At 31.5% G+C, this 17082-nt stretch overlaps 2 protein-coding genes across 2 annotated transcripts; one reads left to right on the forward strand and one right to left on the reverse strand.

Annotated features, from left to right (window-relative positions):
• Positions 1-4766: 4766 nt before the first annotated feature.
• LOC107860376 (probable vacuolar amino acid transporter YPQ2) lies at positions 4767-8164 on the forward strand. The gene is made up of 12 exons (XM_016705716.2): positions 4767-5151; positions 5305-5347; positions 5430-5456; positions 5539-5637; positions 5721-5827; positions 6155-6326; positions 6978-7070; positions 7148-7243; positions 7344-7364; positions 7464-7522; positions 7684-7774; positions 7893-8164. The coding sequence occupies exons 1-12, from the start codon at positions 4892-4894 to the stop codon at positions 7959-7961; spliced, it is 1137 nt and encodes a 378-aa protein (XP_016561202.2). The 5' UTR covers positions 4767-4891; the 3' UTR covers positions 7962-8164.
• Positions 8165-10778: 2614 nt separating this feature from the next.
• LOC107861411 (probable galacturonosyltransferase-like 1) lies at positions 10779-12461 on the reverse strand. Its single transcript, XM_016706748.2, has 2 exons — positions 11230-12461; positions 10779-11106 (listed from the first exon to the last, which is right to left on the reverse strand). The coding sequence occupies exon 1, from the start codon at positions 12287-12289 to the stop codon at positions 11231-11233; it is 1059 nt and encodes a 352-aa protein (XP_016562234.1). The 5' UTR covers positions 12290-12461; the 3' UTR covers positions 10779-11106; position 11230.
• Between the last annotated feature and the right edge of the window lie 4621 nt (positions 12462-17082).

Below are 17082 nucleotides of genomic sequence, written 5' to 3' on the forward strand. Positions count from 1 at the left end.
TAAAAGGACTTCCATACTTTTGCAATTAATCCACACTGATATTTGTGAGATGATTATTTTTCACGTCATGGAAAGAGGAAAATAGTTGAGCCATTGGAAGAAAGTCAACCAAGACGTAGTTCAAGATCAGCCAAATCAAAAGACTTTGGACCTGATTTTCAAGCTTATTTGGTTGAAAAGGATCTTGAAAGTTATGCTAAAGCTATGTATTCACATGATGCTCCATTTTGGCATGAAGCCATTGATGATGAAATGCATTCTATATTATCTAATAATACATGGATATTGTCAGATCTTCCTCCTAGATGTAAACTAATTGGTTGCCGATGAATTTTTAGGAAGAAAATGAAATCAGATGGTACTTTAGATAAGTACAAAGCCCGTTTGGTAGATAAAGGTTTTACTCCATTGAAAGATATTGATTATTTTGATACTTTTGCACCTGTAGCTCGGATGACCTCTATTCGTCTCTTGATTGCCCTAGCAACAATTCATGGTCTTGTGATTCATCAAATGGATGTGAAAAATGCATTCCTGAATGGAAATCTAGACGAAGAAGTCTACATGAAACAACCAGAAGGATTCATCAATCCTGGTCAAGAACGTAAAGTTTGTAAACTTCTTAAATCTCTTTATGGATTAAAACAAGCTCCAAAACAATGGCATGATAAATTTAGAAAAGTTATGATTTCTAATGGCTACTTAATCAATGGTGGAGATATCTGCATATTTAGTAAATTTCAAGAAAATTCTGGTGTTATAATATGTCTTTATGTAGATGACATGTTGATCTTGGGAACTGATATCGAAAGAGTCAAAGAAATAAAATATTTTCTTGCTTCTCAGTTTGAAATGAAAGATCTTAGAGAAGCTGATGTAATTTTAGGCATCAAAATTGTAAGATCGGCAAGTGGTTTGACTCTTACTCAATCAAGTTATATTGAGAAGGTTCTAAAGAGGTTTGGTCATTTTGACGATAAGCCTGTTCCTACACCATTTGATCCTAGCATCAAACTAGTACGAAACTCTGGTGATATTCTTGATCAATTGAAGCGTATTATCGTGCCTTTAAGCCAAGCAAGTTTTATTTTGAATTTCTTGTACAATTATCATTATTGTTCTAACTTAGAACGCATGAGCTGATTAGGGGCGGATCTACCCTTCGATTAGGGGGTTCATTCGAACCCTCTTTGAAGAAAAATTATGTTCTATATATGGTTAAAATTATTATATATATATATATATATTATGGATGTTGAACTTTCTTCTGTTAGTTCGTATATTCATTTATAAACCTTCTTAATAAAAATTCTAACTCCGCTACTAAAGCTTATAACCTCTTTTTATATAAATGAAATGTCCTTACATCAATTGATCAATTGATAATTTTTCAAAGCTGGCGATTTTCTTTTTGAAATCTCTGTCCACCGTTTAGAATTGCCAAACATAAGTGTATTTTTCTTCCTCAAAACATGGGATGCCATGAAAAAAAATGAGGAGCAGTATATCATTCCACTTTTAATTGGGGCTGGATCCCGCAGAACTTGCAGACTGAATCAATGTTGATAAATATGACAAATATTGCGCAACCCCATCATTGATAGAATGAAAGTTACTTGTTGAACTTGGCCGATATAGCATACCTAATTCAGCATGATGCTTTGTGTGCATCTTTTTATAGTTATGGTACGTATAATTAGAAATGGGGTACAATGTAGTCCATATATATATATATATATATATATATATATATATATGGGGTCCCCCCTCCAATTACTGAAGAGTTACTGACACTAATGTAAAATGTTACTTAAAACAACAATGTCAAATGCTATTGAAGCTATGTTGTCTTTAAAATTTGAGCAGGTGATCAAAATATGCCATAAAATTTTAAAAGTGACGAAAATATGTCATTAAAGTAGAAAGTAACCAAAATAGGTTTGGTGCATTTTTTTTGTGATTCGTATCATATTTTCTCTAACGTCTACGACTGACAAAGTTAAAAGTGAATGATGCACTTTTTTTGTGCATCATTCATTTTTTTTTATATATGGTGCATTTTTTTTGTGCACCATATAAAAAAATATATAAATGGTGCACTTTTTTTGTGCATCAAATAAAAAAAAAATATGGTGCACTTTTTTTGTGCATCATTTATTTTTTTTATATGGTGCACTTTTTTTGTGCATAATATAAAAAAAATATATGGTGCACAAAAAAGATGCACTATCCATTCTGATAAAAATATATGGTGTACTATTTTTATGCACCATTCATTTATTTCTATATGATGCACATTTTTTGTGCACCATTTATTTTTTTCAGTTATGTGCACTATATGAAAAAAAATATATATAGTGCACTATTTTTGTGCACCATTAATTTATTTTTCACATTATGCATAAAATTATTGCACCATATATCTTTTTTGCATATATGAACATAATTAGTGTACTATCTATTTATATATATATATATATATATATATATATATATATATATTACAAAAAAAATAGTGCACTATTAATTATTTTTGATATAGTGCACTTATTTTGTGCATTATCCATTCTATTTTATTTATTTATTTCATATATTGCATTATTTAAATGGACTTTTTTTTTAATATCTAGTGATTTGAGTGTACTTTTTCTATTTTATTTATTTATTTTATATAACACTATTTATTGCACTTTTTTTATTTAGTACTTATTTAATTTATTTCATATAGTGCACTATTTTTTTGGTCATATATTGTTCTAAAATTTGAATTTATTTTTTTAATTTTGTAACATGTTGCACTATTTTAGTGTACTACCTATTATTTTTCATTTAGTGCATCGAATAGTGTACTATCTAGCATTTTGATGCAGTATTTACATTTTTCATACAACATTAAAATGCTAGATAGTGCACTAAATGAAAAATAATAGATAGTACACTAAAATAGTGCAATATATGACAAAATTAAAAAAATAAATTCAAATTTTAGAATAATATATGACCAAAAAAATAGTGCACTATATGAAATAAATTAAATAAGTTCTAAATAAAAAAAAGTGCAATAAATAGTGTTAGATAAAATAAATAAAGAAAATAGAAAAAGTACACTCAAATCACTATATATTAAAAGAAAGTTCATTTAAATAATACAATATATGAACTAAATAAATAAAATAGAATGAATAATGCACAAAATAAGTGCACTATATCAAAAATAATTAATAGTGCACTATTTTTTTTTGCAATATATATATACAAATAAATAGTACACTAATTATGTTCATAAATTAAATATAGATATATGTTGCAATAATTTTATGCATAATATGAAAAATAAATGAATGGTGCACAAAAATAGTGCATTATATATTTTTTTCTTATAATGTACATAATTGAAAAAAGTAGATGGTGCACAAAAAATGTGCATCATATAGAAATAAATGAATGGTGCACAACAATAGTGCACCATATATTTTTATCAGAATGGAGGGTACAATTTTTTGCACAATATAAAAAAAAAATGAATGGTGCATAAAAAAAGTGCCCCATATTTTTTTTCATATGGTGCACAAACAATGTGCACCATATATATTTTTTTCATATGGTGCACAAAAAAAGTGCATCATATATAAAAAAATGAATGGTGCATAAAAAGAATGCACCATTCACTTTTAACTCTGTTAGTTGTAGACGTTAGAGAAAATATGATATGGTGCACAAAAAAAGTGCACCAAACGTATTTTGATTACTTTCTAATTTGATGGCATATTTTCTTCACTTTTTAAATTTTGTGACGTATTTTGATTGCCTACTCTTAAAATTTAAATGTATGTCGAATTTGAGCCACACAATTTTTGCCCCATATATCAGGTTTAGAGGTTGTCTCAAATCTCCATGTAGAAATTCGATTAATAAAAGTTTATCATTTTTGAAAGATGTTCGGAAAATATCATATAATTTTTTTTGTAGTATAAATATCTTATAATAAAAGAATATAATCGATATGGTAAACAGATAAATAAGAATGCAAATGTTGGATTTGTAAATAATTCAAGAAATCTCATATATGATATACTTTTTTTTTGGAACCCCAGAAAAATTCGCAGTCGTTATCGCGCACTGGATAAATTCCTCACTGTGTAATAGCCTGCAAACCATACAGGAGATATAAACCGCACTAGATAAACCCCATGGAACAAGCTCTTGACTCAAAGACATTGGGGGAGAATCGATCCCAAGTAGCTGTGGTGGGCCACCTGAGATATTCATAACAGTGTCGAAAACACCATAATTACAAACTACCATCCTCTTGTTTTTTATTGATATCTTTCAGGATGCGCCCTATTACAGAAGGCCTAGCCACAAGTGAAAAGTGGTCTCCAGATTTATCGTTTTTATCTTGACCATATAGCTACTGCCCAACATTCTTATTTCATTTTATGTGGCATAATATTTAATATAAAAATTTTAAATTTGTAATATAAAAATTATTTTATACATTTATATAATTATAATTTATTTTATTAAGGATTAATAAAATGAAATTTTGAAGCTAAATTATTTTTAATTCTAGTTAAAATGACATGATTAAAAACGAGGAATACAACATAAAATGAGACAAAAATAAATTTCCAGGGGATTAAAAACGAGAAATACAACATAAAATGAGATAAAAATAAGTTTTCGGGGGTAAAAACGTAAAAGCAACTAAGGATACAGACTCGGAGCAGTCGAGAATGTTTTTTCTTATATTTGCCTTTTGAGTACTATTTGATAGAGACCACCTTTGCTAGCCTCTCTCTATATAGTTATATTATATACACATCCCCCAGTTTAGTACTCTTCGATTCTTCATTTATAGAAACAAAATATCATAAACTAGGAATAAATCATGAAGGCGCTTATGTTTTTACGGGTTCAGCAGAATTCAATAGCATATTGTGTGAAGAAAAATAAACCATGTATTGTTGGTTGGGTGAATTTGTATTTGAAAGATTGTCTTTGCAATGTCCGTGATGAATTCTCTTTTGTTTTTGGTCTTATAAGCCTCGTCTGTTGGGCTGTTGCTGAAATCCCACAAATTATCACCAACTTTCGAACAAAATCCAGTCATGGTGTTTCACTTTTTTTCCTTCTTGGTTGGGTTTTCGGGTAATTAATTAATTTTACCTTTCATTACTCCATTTTCTTCAATTTCACAATGTTACTTTTTTAAAAATATTTTTTATAGTGTCGAATTTTATTTCTTTTGATTGAACGATAAGTCTCACCATTTTTACTATATGTTCGTTATGTTTGATGCAGTGACATTTTCAATCTAGTAGGTTGCCTTCTCGAGCCTGCAACGGTTAGTTTTAAATAAAATACTAAGCATGAAGTAAAATTAAATTATCACTGAATTGCCTTTAATTGATTTTCTCTTCATGCAGTTGCCGACCCAATTGTATACAGCTGTGGTAATGCAATACTTTATCCAAGCTTTTTACTATTTACAGTATTAAAACTTTAACGTCTTAATTGTATGATGCAATGGAACAGCTTTACACAGCGACTACTATTATACTGGTGCTGCAAGTCTTGTACTATGATTACTTCTATAAGTGCTGGAAACGCAGTGCTGATGACTCTGGTCAAGAGGTACAAATTCAACATATTTAAGTTTTAATTTGCTGATTAATTAATTTAATGAAAGATGATATGATCTGATGAACCTGAATTAGGGTGAAGAAGAAGTACTGAAGAAGCCATTGAAACCAGAAAAAACAAGAGATTCAGGGATTCCAATACCTGTCAGATCCGCATCACGACGCATGGACTTCTATTACACGTGAGTCTATGTTTTTTCTCAATTTTTTTGGCTTAATACATCACTTGCCTCTTAAATTTGATTCTAAAATATTTTGCTCGTGCACTCTTCGAAATTTTGTTTCAATTAACATTTCGACTCCTAATAAAATAGTCAAAAGAGGCACTTTTTGTTAAAATTTCATGTGTTCTCATTAGTCTAATTAAAATAGTTCGTTACGTTAATCGTATAAATATGCCATTTTTATTATTAGTTATACACATTTGCGTCGAGAAGATGAGGTTGATGCGTATAATGAACGGACATAGACATATTTTATTGCTAAGTATTTAAATAATATGGGAGCAGGTCCGCGAGATCATTGGCTGGCAGTTCAACCCCGCCATTTAGGTCTAATCTGAGACCTATTGCAAGTGATCCATCAGCAGTGGGACTTAATCACGATTATTCTTCAGATGATGACACAACTGATCCACCATTAAATGTTTCTGTTAGCCAACCTAAGCCTGTCCCGCGATCTGTAAGTGAATCTCCTCTCTCAGATCTATTAATTTTTATATTGATTTGTTTGTGGTGGTGTTTAGTGCAAGTTGAAAATTTAATGCAGTAGTGGCAACTTGCTTATAATATTGTGCACTCACTACATATGTTACTGTCAAATATTGCTGGTTTCCAATATATGAGAAAAGCATCCTATCTTCTGTAGAATAATGCCCACAGGCAAGTTCAGAGGCGTTTCTCCTCTTTGTCAACTTCCTATATATGTAATGTGAAAATTGATGGTCCCAGTATATGCCAGAAGCATCATATATATATTCCCACAGCCATAATAGCAAAAGCCAAGTCGAGATGGGTTTCTCCTCTCCTCGGTGGAGCCTCAAGGGATCGGAAAAAATGCAAGTATATCACACTTAAAATACGAGCATGCGACCTGAAACAATTCTGAGTTACATTTGAAGCTGCACCATAATTTCCTTATTTCAAAGGGATCTAACAATTTGCATACCCCATAACAAAGAATTATTTTTTGAAGGAGTAGTCAAAATTTAAAATTGAATCCACTTTGGATCATGTAGCATTGTTATTTTACTCTGAAGTAATTCTTCTGTTGAAGAATTCCTTTTAGTTTTCTGAGCTGAGATGATAGATTTTGATAATAGAAGATTTTCAGGCAGGCTATGCAGCGTTCTTGGCAACATCATCCGGACTGCCTCATCAGACAAAGGCTTTAATTGTTGGACTTGGTGGAAGAAAACTGTTACAAGTATAATTCTAAAGTAACTGCACCTTAACATCCTGGAACATTCAAGGTCAATTAGTGACATATTCATTTTATGGCAGGAGCATGGGACGGAACACAGCGCGCTTGGCCAATGTTTGGGGTGGATGATGGCTGCTGTCTACATGGGTGGTCGGCTACCTCAAATATGGTTAAATGTAAGTCATGATATTTCACACTATAACGCCAACAACATTCTACCAGTTAATGTTAAAAACCCCTTTTTGGCTGATGCAATAGTTTTTCTTTGTTTGACAGATTAAACGAGGGAGTGTCGAGGTAAATAGTCCACAGAATTCCCTTCTGGGCCTTAGAACTTGCATTTTCGGCATTATATAAGCAAAAGGCTAATGTGCTTTCTTTTAACACCATGCACAGGGCTTAAATCCTTTCATGTTTGTGTTTGCACTCATCGCCAATGTCACTTACGTTGGGAGGTAATTCCCGCTTTATTTAACTCAGTATAGTCATCATTTCTAAATATTTTGCTGTACTGTTCATGCATACAAGTTAATCGATCTAAATATATGAAAACTAAATCGTTATCAAATGCATCTGATAACCTTATCCTAATTCATTTGCTTGTTACATGATGCAGTATACTACTTAGATCAACAGAATGGAGTAAGATTAAAGCCAATATGCCTTGGTTGTTGGATGCAGTTGTCTGCGTTGCGCTAGACTTATTTGTATCCTTCCATAGTACCATTGCAATTTATTGAAACACATATTTATCTGTTCTTTTTCTTATACTAACTTATTCATCCTCCCTAATTAAAACTGTTTGTGCTCTTAACGCGTCTATAGATCATATTACAATATGTCTACTACAAATACTTGCCAAAGAATTCTCCCACTTCGAATGGCAGAGAATAAGAAGGAGCATACAAGGAAGTGAACAAGAGCTGAATACATTATACGGGCTGGCTGCTCTGCTATATACTCCTGTTCTGAGGGACAAAGAATTTTGCGGCTATTTCTTTGTAATAGAGTCCTCTTACATCCCTGTTTTACCCATTACAATGGCTTTTACTGGATCTATAATTTTATAGAATAATACTATTAATATTTCCTTCTCATATTAATATGTAGAAAGATACATTTTAAAACGTTGGTCAAAGTCAATATAGTTCCAACTCTCGATAAATGAAACGTGATAAGTAAAAGTGATCAACACATGGAGTACATAAAGAAATATCAGGCAGTGGGCGTGGCACCAAAACAACCTCCTTAACTGCATGCAACATTAAGGACAGCGAATTAATGTTTCTGGTTTGTAATCTGTGCATCTCTACTTTGGCTCCTTGGGACGACTTGAAGTTATTGGTTTGGTTCCTTGTGACAAAGTTATTGGCCAAGTGAATGCTGCCATTTCAAGAGTGTTCACTAAAACAAACAGGGGCGGACCTATGCAAGATTTTGGGGTGCTCCGACACCCACTAAACTCGATGGGGAATCGGTATAATTACATAGAAAATATATTTCTATAGGAAAATGTGTATAAAACATATAAAAGCACCCACTATAACAAAAAGTTGGTTGGGTGCATTGGCATTTAGGTTGATCTTAAGGTCCTTCAAGCATGACTTGTTCGTATCTACATTTAATAACGTACTCCTTCCTTAGTTTACAAAAATGACTTATTTTGACTTTGACACGGAGTTTAGAAATTAAAGAATACTTTTAAATCTTGTGGTGTTAAATTAAAGTTATATCAAATGTATCAGAATGTTCTTTGACATGTTATATGGCAAATGAAATTGAAGTGGTGTTAGAAAAAAAAAAGGTCATTCTTCTTTAAATGGATTAAAAAGGAAAGTACTTACGTCATTCTTTTTGAATATGAGGGAGTAATACTTATGCAAGCCACATGATTGCATGAACATGGTGCTATGACAATGAATAAATTGTTGACGTTTCTGTTAAAATCTTCGGACGATTCATTCAAAAGCTTTAATTGCTACAACACACTTCCCCTTATTTGATTGCTTAACGCATCACTTCATTTGCAGCCTTGATTCATTTTCACAATTTGTGATTTCTGGTTAAAGTGCGTACTCATTTGTTTAGTAATGACCATTTGTTTTTTTATTCATTTAATTATATAATGACATCGATCTCAAGAAAGTATTTATATAATCTTCATGATTTGATAAACGATTACTGAAACAATGTCGCTATCTGTGTAGAGACTTTCTGTTGGGCTTCAAAATATATGTTAGGATCCATTTGCGTATTCCGGGGCATAAATTATGGCTTAATAAGCTGCTCTACTTGGGAAGTTACCGACAAAAACTTCCAAGTACTATGCACTTTCTCAATTAAAGTATGTTCTTGAAAGTAATATAAATTAATTAATTTGACTTCTAAAAGGGCATATAATTATTAGAGCTTTTGACTAACTCTTCAATCGTACTTCTTTGGGTGTTGTGTTTACATCTTTTCGTTGTTGCGAACTTAAGATACTAACTTTTGAAAGGACAGAATTCGCATTTATATGATTTTTTATGAGCAGTACTGGCTCAAGCGCACCCAGCTCCTTAGTTTGTTGGTTTGTTAATTTAAGACGAACAAATATATTTTCTGACATGCACACTGGATGTGAAATCTACAGATTAATCTCAAAGATATTTTACACCTCTGCACATCATCACTAAACAATCAAGAAGGTTTGTTTTACATTATGCTAGTGTTTTTTTTCCACACAACCATGTAGTTAATTGTCTGTGCATAGAACTTGAAAGTAAAACAAGCAAATTTCGGAATACTATGTAGGGACACGGCCCACCCGGTCCTCGTGATAAATAAAGGACAATCTGGTGCAATAAAACATCACCAAATGTCCGAACCACAAGGATCAGTTTTCACTGCTTAAATATATGACATTCTGATCACATGACAACAACTTTAGCTTTCCTTTACCATAAATCAATACAAAAATTTGGTGTTCATGTTTCAACTATGTGGTTTTATTCAAACTTGTCCCGCCAACACCACACACAAATTATAGAGATATTCCCACTGCCGACACCATTTTCTCTCTCTCTTGTTTCTTCAAACTTCTTTTTCTTCCTTTTCGGGTGTGTTTTGGAAGGGTGGAAAATGACTTCACAGAAAAATACTTTTCATGGGAGATCATTTTTGGTGTTTGGTATGAAAAATCATTTTTGGAAGCTATTTTTCTTACTATTCTCTTAATGTTTTAATTTGATATTACTTACTATACAATTTAACAAGTACAACACTATTATTAATACTTAGTACTCCTACGCAAAAGCTTCATCCAAACACTCCAATTTGATGAAAATATTTTCCACCACCAACGAAATATACACGAGTGTCACTTTTTTATTTATTTCGATCAATCTGACGTATATAAAAGATGACAAGCTAATCATAGAACGAGATCCACTTTAATCGCAAAAAGAAAAAGATAAAAAAGAAAAGTATGCTTCGCGAATTGAACAAGAGCTTAAAAGAGAAGAAATGGATATAATATTTGGATGAAACGAACAAATGGTGAGAAGGTTGTTAGTTAAGAAATTTGCAAAGTAGCCTGTTAATTCCAGATCATAGCAGCACTAATATAAGTTCATGAACTTGATTAAGATGCTAATTAAGCCACATTTTAATGGTTTAAATGTGTGAATATCAGAGCTAGTTCACGATACCAATATGCATGCCAAAGAAGGGTTGGGATGGGCAGAAGGCTGCGTCTTTTTTCATCCTATAATAAACTTAATCAACCACAAATATATGTTTTCAAATCGCACTTTCAAAAATGCTACTACTACTACTCTAGCAAAGTGCCAGTATAAAATTCTTGGCTAGGTACTGTATATTGTAAATTGTAATCTACGAAAAATAACAAACTTCACCTTAGCCCTTCTGGAGTGACTAGCTCCGTCAAAACAGACAAATAGTACTTACTGTACATTAACACAATCAATCGAGGAGGATCTCAAAGACAGTAGACACAGATCTCTACTCTCGATCTCTTTTACTATAATTTCTAATACACCTGAAATAATAGAAGCAAGTAAAAGACTATTAGGCAACTTTGAGAATTTATGTGAAAATCGAAGTTGAAAAAGAATATTTGAAAGTTAAATTGTGTCCCTAGTAACAAAGTAACTCTGACTACCTTAAGATTCAAGAGTATAATGCGTTTGTAGCAGGTCATAAGGTGACCAGAGGCCATCCAATGGACAAGGCCGGTTCGCGTCCAGTCGAGCCCACGGTTTCCCCTTCCCACTCCAATGCAACAGGCTAACCGGACCAGGGTGCAAGTCCCTGCAGAGTCCATGAAAATTATCTCCACCAAGCCCATGTTGGTTCCAGCTGTGATCAACTGGAGCTATATTTCCAGCGAAAACAAGCAGAAAAGGCGGTAAAGAGCCCAATTCATAAATCCTCATTCTCTTTTGCAGCTCCATCCACTCTACAATCTTCGTCGTATAATCCCCTGCTCTCCATCTCACTAGATCAATGACCATAACCCCTGTGTTAAAGTAACAAGGCTTTCGATTTTTATTCGCGAACGTTAAGGAAAGAGAAGGATTAGACCAAAAAGTAGGAGTGAAGTAAGTAGTGAAATTAGCATTGCAGTATTCAGGCGCTGCTAGAACAGAGTCCCCTGATAGCGGCGTTGCTGCTAATTTAGCAATGTCGTCTACTAGAATAAGATCCGAATCGAGATAAACGACCTTTTGAAGGTGTTGAGGAAGTAGATCAGCTAGATAATTGCGAGCGTAATTTAAAGGACAGTCCAAAGCAGAGCGGATTGATGTCGAAATTAGTCCTGCCACCGCTGCAATATCTTGGATTGGATAAATCGTGTAGTGCAGATAAGGAAATGATTTCTTGATAATGAGATTCAAACTTGCGGTTTCAGTAGACGAAGATGCCACAAAGTGGAAAATAATGTTTTCCGGGCAAGAAGAGTGTTGTAAAACAGAAAGAATAGCGGCCATAGATCCCCTGAGATAAGCTATATCAAGCGTCATAGCAACATGTACTGCATTTTCTGAAGAATTTAAAGCAGAACACCTAGGGGAGTTGTAGAACTGTGGCGCTTCTTTAAAATGGAGATTGGAGTTAGTCGTGGTGCGCGCAGCAGTGCTACCATTTTGTATCAATAAGGTGAAGATAATCAACGTTAGGGGTAGCAGGTTGCTGCCCCTGGATATTCCAAGTTTTGGCATAATGGAGAATAGAGACAAATTAAAAAAACATGGCACACTAATTTCCTGATATATAGCGGAGTATCAGAACTTTCTTTGCCACGCTTTATTTGTATAAAATTTGGAAAGTACAGTAGGGATATAAGAATATTTTATTATGTATGTGTTCAAACAATTGGAACTCAATTAGTCAAAGATAAAAAGGTAATCTGATTTCCTAAATATAGCACTTAGGAAAGTAATATTGGGTTTTAGACCAACCTTCCTTTTTTTGAAAAAAAAAAATGGTAGTAATAAACTTTGAAAGGAACTTATTACCTTTTGACTGTAGGAATCTAGGATTTGTTGACCTGCACATTCCTTACAAAAATTTAATTAAAATTATATTTTTACTAAATTAATCTTATTAATAAATTAAACTTTAATTAGTTATTATATTGCTCTTTATAGCTTGTCGGTAGTATAGAAATCCTAAAGGAGAATGACTCCAATGAAGTGAATTTAAACTTTAGCTTCTAAGTTGGGAAAGTTTCCATTGGATTTGTACCATTGTGCAATTTCTATAAATATTGGTATGCCTCATTTAATTGGAAACCTACTCCTTACTTTAGCTATTAAATCATTAGTCAAATACATACACTGAAATTCCCTATAGTTGTAAATATAGATGGACCTACTTGTGATCCTTTTTTTTTATAAAGATAAAAAGTTGGGGGCAGGGGAAGGAAATGGAGAGGACATCACAAAGAGTGTGGAATCGAACAAGCTATATATAAGGTGAATGTTTAAATAGTCAGCCAATCGAGTTATTCTCCACTTACGAGCCCATTTTCCTTTCAAACCATTGCCGTATGTATTGCTTTGATTTGTTCCCTCTTATTTACTTTACGCGCACTATTTGTAAAATTTGTATGTGGAGTGTTATTTGGGCAATGAGAATCCAAGAGGGTAGTGGAATCTACTAGTAGCAACAAAGTAACTCTTAATAGGGACTCATCGTCTTTATATCTTTAATTTAGCTACCCCATGTGATCCACTACTATGCTTTTTCATTTATTATCCCAAAACGAGATGCCTGCCCTTGATTGCCGCTAACCTAAGCTCAAACATATTGCATTTTGACTTCTAGATTATTTTTTTCTCCCTTTATATTTTGGTATATGTTCCACATATACATCCCTGAGTCTTGCTTCAGTATTTTAGTTGGTACCAAATGTCATGTGGCTTCTTCCTAACATGTCTTAGATCCTTATTACTAGTAAATATGTGGGTCATTTGGTGTGAGGTATAAGTAATTCAAGGAATAAGTTATCCCAGGATAAAATAAAAGATCACTTAAATCTCTTATTTGATTAATTCATGGTGGGATAACTTATCCCACCATTTTTCCCATAGTGATGGGATAACTTATCCCATATATATATGGTGGGATAAATTATCCCGGATAATCCCGATATTAGTTATCCCGGGATAACAATTTCCCAACCAAACGAACAATATAGTGTCGAACGACTAAGAAATGGAGTAATCAGTATGGTTGAAAAGGTGTGCCATTTAATTGGACAGGACCCTAACGATGAATAAATGATTCAATTAATTTCACATGTTCATGCTTTAAGCTTTTAGATCTTCCAAAAGAATTGAAGGGGACTGAGACTGATTAGTGTATCCATCCATGTACTTAGCTATTCATCCATCAAGCACTTTATTATCAGGAATTAAAATCCTATCTCTTATACCCCCTCCATATCATAATATCCCATAGTTATTGATCTGACAGATCCATTAAGAAAGTTGTAAACATCCATTAAGAAAGTTGTAATTAGAAGTATATTTTATTAAACTTAATCTAATATATTTATGTTTTGGAACACTACATTTGACGATTACTACCACTTACTCCCTCCGTTTCGGAATAAGTGAATTGTTGGAGTATTTATTGGTGTTTCAAAATAAGTGAATCATTGAATTTTTTTTTAAATTTACCCTTATTGATTTGACAACCAATTAACTTTTAAAAATGTATTACAAGATCAACTTTTTTTTTTTGGGGGGGGTAAAAATGGAAAGTTGTGTTAAATTTATGTCTTTAATTTTTTTTCTTAATCTGTGTGTCAAAATCCAACAATTCATTGTATGTAATTAATACTATGTGGTCTTATGAAAAAAAGAAGTAATAAAACTCCCATAATTTTTTAAATAGAGAAGCAAAAATGAAATAATTATTTTTAGTATGAGGGTCAAGTGACATAAAACGAAGGGGAAGGGAGGATATAATAATCAGAACTTTCTTTGCGCTGCTTTATAAATAGAAAGATGTTTAATTTAGGAAATGTTGAAGCAAATTGACTTCAATAGAGTATTAGTCAAAATAAAAGGTGAATTTGATTTCCTAAACACAGTGAGTAGGAAGTAGGAAATTGTAATAAAAGATGCGCCACGTTTTCAGATTTTTTTGTCTTTTTGTTTTCAGTTGGCACATAGTTCATGCGGGTCCCCTTCATATTTCTTTAGGTTGTTCTTTTTAACATTTGCATCCTTAATTTTTGGGTTAAGCAAATGTCACTGTTCAGATATTTTAAGGGCTCTATAATTCAGCTATGAATCCAATTAAATGAAGAAAATCACAGTTAAACAGAAGTTAAAAAAGAATGACGTAATTTAAGAAAATAAAGAAGATTTTTGAATCTTGTGGTCCAAAATTAAAGTTATGTCAAATGTACTAAAATGTACTTTAATCTTGTAGTCTTAAACATGCCACGTAGAAAGTTAAATTAAAAGTATAATAAAAAAAAGGAAAATGTTATTTTTTTTAAACGGATTAAAAAGAAAAATAGGTGCATGGCCCATGTCAGTTCGGGCCCAATACTATAGACATTTTTTATCACCAAAACTCGATATTGATGAGATACAAACATAAATGTACATTGATTTAAAATGATAAATTTTTAAATAATAACTATTTGACGGTACTCGCTAAAAAGTGAAGTTTTATAAGATACTAGTTTTTTTTCACATGATAAAAAAGTGTTATATGCCGTGTAGTCGGACTATTTTAATTGTTTGATGATAAGATTGAGACCTGTTATAAAATATAGAAAAGATGTAGAGCTAACATTCATAAAATTATTTCATACAAAAACTGGAACAAAAAATACTTCAATTAACAACAAAGCATTGGATCATCTTCTCAAAGGCAAAACACTTATAAATACAAATATTGAAATGTTTTGAACCACTACTAAGTTAAGAAATTCTTATAGATGGGTGCACAATATTATCAAATCTAGATATCCAAATAACACAACAGTTAGAATTGAGGTGGTAGCGCGAAAAACATTTTCAAGATTAACTATTGTGATTTGTAGTACTTTTTCTTCTGTTTCAATTTACGTGACAACAATAAAATTTAGAGAGTCAACCAATTTTTTTTATGTTTTTTTAATTACTTTAAATTGTTAATTATTATGATTTATAATACTTTTACGTAATTCTCAAATATATAATAGATTAAAATTGAAAGTAAAATAAACAAATATAAAAGGAAGTATCTAAGTAAGCAACACAAACAAACACGTCGATCTGCTACCTGCTTATCATTTTATGTCTATTTTATCTCTTTTATTAAATATCATTAATTTTTTAATACTTAGATGATTAATTAAGAGCGGTATTTAGTAAAATTACAATTGAAACAGTTGAAATAGACATGTCATAAATGTCTATTTTTCCTTTTTAATTAAATATTACTATATTTTTAATAAATAAATGACCTACAATAATTAATTAGGAGTGATACAGTAAAATCAAGGTTGAAGGACGCCAACTTAATTTAAAACATCAAGATTTAATTTATCATTTGTCGATTTTATCCTTTTATTAAATATTATTAGTTTTTTAATACTTAGATGACTCATCATAATTAATTAGGAGCGATATTTAGTAAAATTATGGATGAAGCAGCTGCAACAAACATGTCATAAACGCATATTTTTCTTGTTTTAATTAAATACTATTAATATACTAATACATAAATGACTTATAAAAATTAATTAGAGGTGATATGGTAAAATCATGGAGCAACTCTTGAAGCAGCCATGTCAAAACCAATATTTTAATTAAATATTATGAATTTTTAATACATAAATGACTTATAATAATTAATTAGGGGTAATACGGTAAAATCACGGCTGAAGGAGGTCAACTTAATTTAATACATCAAAAGTTAATTTATCATTTTATGTTTATTTTAATTTATTTTTTAAAATATTATTAAATTTTTAACACTTGGATGACTCATAATAATTAATTATGAGCAATATTTAGCAAAATTATGGTTGAAGCAGTTGCAGCAGACATGTCATCTATTTTTAATTAAATATTATTAATTTTTTAATATATAAATGACTTATAATAATTAATTAAGAATGATATAGTAAATCATGGTTAAAGCAGTTGAAACAAACATCATAAATATCTATTTTTTATTAAATATTATTAATTCTAATATATAAATGACTTATAATAATTAATTAGGGGTAATATAGTAAAAAATATTATTAATTCTAATATATAAATGATTTATAATAATTAATGAGGGGTAATATGATAAATTACGAAGCAACTAAGGGTAATATAGTATATAATGAAGCAGTTGGTCGAAACCAGCGCTTCTATATATACATACATAGATACATACATACATACATACATACATACATACATACATACCCGATAAAGTCTAACCTTTTCAAATTCCTCTTTGCTAATTGATGGTGAGGCTTTGCGATTTACAAGGAATAATAGTTCTTCAT

The sequence above is a fragment of the Capsicum annuum genome, chromosome 2 (assembly GCF_002878395.1).
Source record: "Capsicum annuum cultivar UCD-10X-F1 chromosome 2, UCD10Xv1.1, whole genome shotgun sequence".
Taxonomy (NCBI): Eukaryota; Viridiplantae; Streptophyta; class Magnoliopsida; order Solanales; family Solanaceae; genus Capsicum; species Capsicum annuum.

What these genes read in the sequence shown, in the direction of transcription:
- LOC107860376 (XM_016705716.2), top strand. Translation starts at nt 4,892, where the DNA reads ATGAAGGCGCTTATGTTTTTACGGGTTCAGCAGAATTCAATAGCATAT. An exon ending in CTTCTTGGTTGGGTTTTCGG is followed by an intron (nt 5,152 to 5,304) that starts GTAATTAATTAA and finishes TGTTTGATGCAG; the next exon opens with TGACATTTTCAATCTAGTAG. An exon ending in CTAAGCCTGTCCCGCGATCT is followed by an intron (nt 6,327 to 6,977) that starts GTAAGTGAATCT and finishes GAAGATTTTCAG; the next exon opens with GCAGGCTATGCAGCGTTCTT.
- LOC107861411 (XM_016706748.2), bottom strand. Translation starts at nt 12,289, where the DNA reads ATGCCAAAACTTGGAATATCCAGGGGCAGCAACCTGCTACCCCTAACG.